Genomic DNA, 4934 nt, shown 5'->3' with positions numbered 1-4934 from the left:
AAAGGGGGATATAGAGCTTAACAACACTAACATCAGGGTGTTGGGTGGGGGCAGGATATTCATATTTACCACATTTGACTCTTTTTTTTTCACTAGCCGTCGGGCATGGCAATAGTAGTTATTTACTAGCCCAACATTGAATATCACTAACCATGGGAGTGGGGTTACCATAATCTAGAAGTCCTGTCGGGCATGGCAATAGTAGTTATTTACTAGCCCAACATTGAATATCACTAACCATGGGAGTGGGGTTACCATAATGTAGAAGTCCTGTCGGGCATGGCAATAGTAGTTATTTACTAGCCCAACATTGAATATCACTAACCATGGGAGTGGGGCTATCATAATCTAGAAGCCCTGTCTAGCATGCCAATAGTAGTTATTTACTAGCCCAACATTGAATATCACTAACCGTGGGAGTGGGGCTACCATAATCTAGAAGCCCTGTCTAGCATGGCAATAGTAGTTATTTACTAGCCCAACATTGAATATCACTAGCCATGGGAGTGGGGTTACCATAATCTAGAAGCCCTGTCTAGCATGGCAATATTAGTTATTTACTAGCCCAACATTGAATATCACTAGCCATGGGAGTGGGGCTACCATAATCTAGAAGCCCTGTCTGGTATGGCAATATTAGTTATTTACTAGCCCAACATTGAATATCACTAACCATGGGAGTGGGGTTACCATAATCTAGAAGTCCTGTCGGGCATGGCAATAGTAGTTATTTACTAGCACAACATTGAATATCACTAACCATGGGAGTGGGGTTACCATAATGTAGAAGTCCTGTCGGGCATGGCAATAGTAGTTATTTACTAGCCCAACATTGAATATCACTAGCCATGGGAGTGGGGCTACCATAATCTAGAAGTCCTGTCGGGCATGGCAATAGTAGTTATTTACTAGCCCAACATTGAATATCACTAACCGTGGGAGTGGGGTTACCATAATCTAGAAGCTCTGATTATTGAAATGATGTGCATAATTCTAAGTGTTTTTATTGTTTCATGTCTTTCACGTGAATGTAGATGAGCAGTCCAAGTCAGAGGTATTGAGAAAACAAGAACAGCACCTTCATCTTGCTATGATGGAACGATCATTTTACAAAGCTAAGTGCAGTGATACCAAAACAACAGCTGCAACACACGGGATTTACACTTTAACTACTCCTTCGATTATGCACAAGAGGTGCACTATCCTGCCGATCCTCAGCAACCTGGTCCAATATACTTTAAGACCCCTAGGAAATGCCGGGTGTTCGGTACACATGCAGAAGGAATACCATGTCAGATAAATTATTTGATTGACTAAGCTGTTTTTAGTGGCAAGGGGGCAAATGCCGTCATCAGCCTCCTACACCATTTCCTGGGCAACTATGGAATTGGTGAAATGCACCTTGATCTCAATGCAGACAACTGCTGTGGCCAAAACAAAAACAATTGTGTAATGTGGTACCTTTGCTGGCGTACTCTTGTGGGACTTCATACTACAATTCACATGCACTTCATGTTAGCAGGTCACACTAAATTTGCGCCAGATTGGTGCTTTGGCCTATTCAAACGACTGTTTAAACGAACATTTGTTTCCTCCTTGGCCGAGCTTCAGGATGTAGTCAACAAGTGGACAGAAAAGGGAATTAATCACACCCAGTTAGTTGGTGATCAGGAAGCCAATGTGTTAGTGCCGATATATGACTGGACCCCTTTTCTAGCAGACTTTTTCAGACGGTTTCCAGGAATCGAGTCTCACCAACACTTCTTTTTCTCAGCAAAAGAACCAGGGGTGATAAAGTATAAGTCGAAATCAGATGACGACTGGAGAGCATTCACCCTCAAGAAGACGGATGCAGTTCCTGTTGGTATGCCGCATGTCATCAACCCCAAGGGTATGGACTTGGCGAGAAGGGCATACTTGTTCAAGGAGATCAGGGACTTTTGCAAAGATGAGACAAAGGATCTCGTGTGCCCCAAGCCATTAGAAATCATCACAGAGTCTGATTCGGAAGAGGATGTACATACTAATCAGCAAACTGAGAAAAGGGCAATGGAGACAGCTCCTAAACAGAGACCGAGCAAGCGAGGACGAGTTGCTCGTGGTACTGGGCGTGGCCGTCGTACAGGAAAATAACATTACAACAGACACATTCATTGTAAATAGTGCTCTTTTTTTGGCAATAATTATTACACACACATAAACAATGACAATCTGGATTATTGTGCATTACATACATCTGGTGTGAAGCACCACTTTTCGTGTTCCAGTGTGACAATCTCCGTCATTTCGGTGTCTTAGCTATCAAATAGGTGGTGTTGTTGTTTTTTATTTTTATTTTTATTTTTTTTATTTTTTGTATTATTATTATTTTTTTATTATTATTTTTTTTTGTATTACCCACAGATCATTAATACTAATAAATTATTGTTTAAATTGACACATTTTTATTGAATATGATTTTGTAGTTAAAACACCACCCATTTTAATTAAGCAGGCATCAGAAATAGGTAAACAAGGACAAAGTAAACTGGTTGCACTTAGCCCGTACTAAAACCCAGGATTTCGAAAAACAAATCGACACAAACTTTCAAGATTTTTATCCTAACTGAATAAAACAATCTTTTTAAAATTAAAATTGCTTTGGAGAGTTGCTGTGTTCATGTATAAGCAAAATAAACCTAAATGGTAAAAAAATAACTCTGGTTGCTAAGGAATTTGATATGGAATCTAAACTTACCCTTTGTCCAAATTTTAAGCCTGTTTTCTCCGTTTTCGAGTTCCGTACATCAGTATCTTTAAATCGCCATAATTTTCTTAATACTTGAAATTACTCAATTTTGAAAAATATCACCAAGTGCCTGGTTTTGACAGAGCGGGTCACATATAATACCAAGAGGACCACAGGATAGAAAATAAACTTCACCCTGTACCACTTGGGACATAAAACAACTAAGTGAACTATATAACCAGGAGTGTTTCAGTATCCTTGCAGATTATAATTGTAAGCACTACCACTTAATTATCAAGACATCCTTAAATGTTGATTGTCAATCACAATAATATATTAACGAGTAGCTGTGTTTTATTACACAGAATAAGGAATGAAGAAAGCTGAAAGGAAAACAACTGGTAAGGCTAAATCAAGTCAGAAAAGGACTGTCATGTGCGTGCTTATGTTAGTTGTGAGTTGAACACGTGCAATAAAAAATAAAAATAAATAAATAATAATTCAATTTTAAATTTTAAATTTAAATTTAAATTTCTAATTTAATTGAAATTTAATTAATAAGTTTATATTAAACTAACCTACAATACACATTTAATTCGCAAATATGAGCGAAATTAAACTAGCTTTCAAACTGCAAAATACAAACTACTCAACAGGTAAGCACAACTACAGCTATGTTGACCAAGTGTGTAACGTAAATATAACCAAGCAAAAAAATATTTAAAAAAACAAAAACACACACGCACACACTAAAAACAACAACAATAAAATAAAAAAATGAACTATAAAATCACAACTTCCTATTATATCACTAAAGTCATGACATGTTCATCAAACAAGATTTAACAGTCCTAACAAAAATCAAAGATTGTGAGATGTACAACAGAAAAAATATCTAATATCTCACAAGTGATAAACAAATGATACTATCAACATTTCAAAGTATTTTAACATTTGATGAGTGGTTATATAAAAAATTTACATTCACCTTATTACAAAAATATATATATATACATAAACACACACATACCAGAGCTCTGTCAATAAAACAAGCTTCTACTCGCATTAAATTGAACTGCAGTTGAGAATAGAGAATACACAGAACACAATACACAAAATGCTCACTGAGCAAGTTTTTGTACTGTTCAATGTCCAACACAACACTGTCCGTCTGTCCGTTCACGGATTGTCTCAACACAGGAAACGACGTCATCTCGAGTCCCTACGTCGGCTCCATTGTAGCATTTGGGTTAAATCCCTCTAATCAGAAAGACAACAACAATGCTGGGTAGGATTCCGTTTATTTGGCAACCGTCAAATAAAGGTCCTGAAAATAGTATATAAAAATATGTAATTGGTAAAACACCGTGTCATCATCATACAATGAAAATGTTATACATCTCTCAACTTGACAAAATACACATCGTCAAGGATACCAATTTATAGTTTACAAGCCCATAGCCAGTGGGGTTCGTAGGGTTCGAACGAACCCCCCTTTTTCTGAAGTGACCTTTCATACTACGCTGGAGCCGCCCCTCCCCCCCCCCCCCCCCCGAGTCATGTCCTGCCACTCTGAAACATGCTGAAACCGACAATTTTTCAGTGACACCCAGAGCATCCCCTTTTGTTATATATCAGAACGAATTATTACAATATTGAAACAATGTTACACTCTAGCCAACTGACACTCAATTTTATATGTAACATTAAACAAAATAATAAATGCAGCCTACTTAATGTATTGTTGCAAATTTGCAACACCAGCCTTCAGAGGGTTAATTGGATGACATTTTGATGGCCTGCCCTAATCACATGAATAGAATTGTTGAAGTGGATGATTATGCCCACATGTTATATTGACTAACAGCAAAATTGTAGACTAATATTAGACCTACAATTTAGTAATTGACCTAGTAATTTATTGAATTGTGTCCTGGCTGGCATAGGCCTAGGCCTATAATAATATGCCGTCGACGAAAAGGAAAGTGAGGGAAGAGCTTCAGAAACTACAAGGTTCGGCAAAACAATGCAAGAAGCTCATGGAATTCTTCAACAAAAGGTATGGAAATAATCACTGCAAATGTTTAATTTGAAAACCAAATTTAATAATAACTATCATCATCATGGGGGCGGGATCTAGCTCAGTCGGTAGAGCGCTTGCTTGAGGTCCTTTGGTCGTCGAAAGATCGAATCGCCTCGGTGGACC

General features: G+C 37.8%; 1 protein-coding gene across 1 annotated transcript; it reads left to right on the top strand.

Moving 5' to 3' along the window:
* The first annotated feature begins 897 nt into the window (after positions 1–897).
* Positions 898–3458, top strand: LOC121386178. Its single transcript, XM_041516989.1, has one exon. The coding sequence runs from the start codon at positions 1396–1398 to the stop codon at positions 2131–2133; it is 738 nt and encodes a 245-aa protein (XP_041372923.1). The 5' UTR covers positions 898–1395; the 3' UTR covers positions 2134–3458.
* The last annotated feature ends 1476 nt before the right edge of the window (positions 3459–4934 follow it).

Source organism: Gigantopelta aegis, chromosome 12, assembly GCF_016097555.1.
Source record: "Gigantopelta aegis isolate Gae_Host chromosome 12, Gae_host_genome, whole genome shotgun sequence".
In the NCBI taxonomy this organism is placed as follows: Eukaryota; Metazoa; Mollusca; class Gastropoda; order Neomphalida; family Peltospiridae; genus Gigantopelta; species Gigantopelta aegis.
This window is presented reverse-complemented; position numbering and strand designations above follow the sequence as displayed.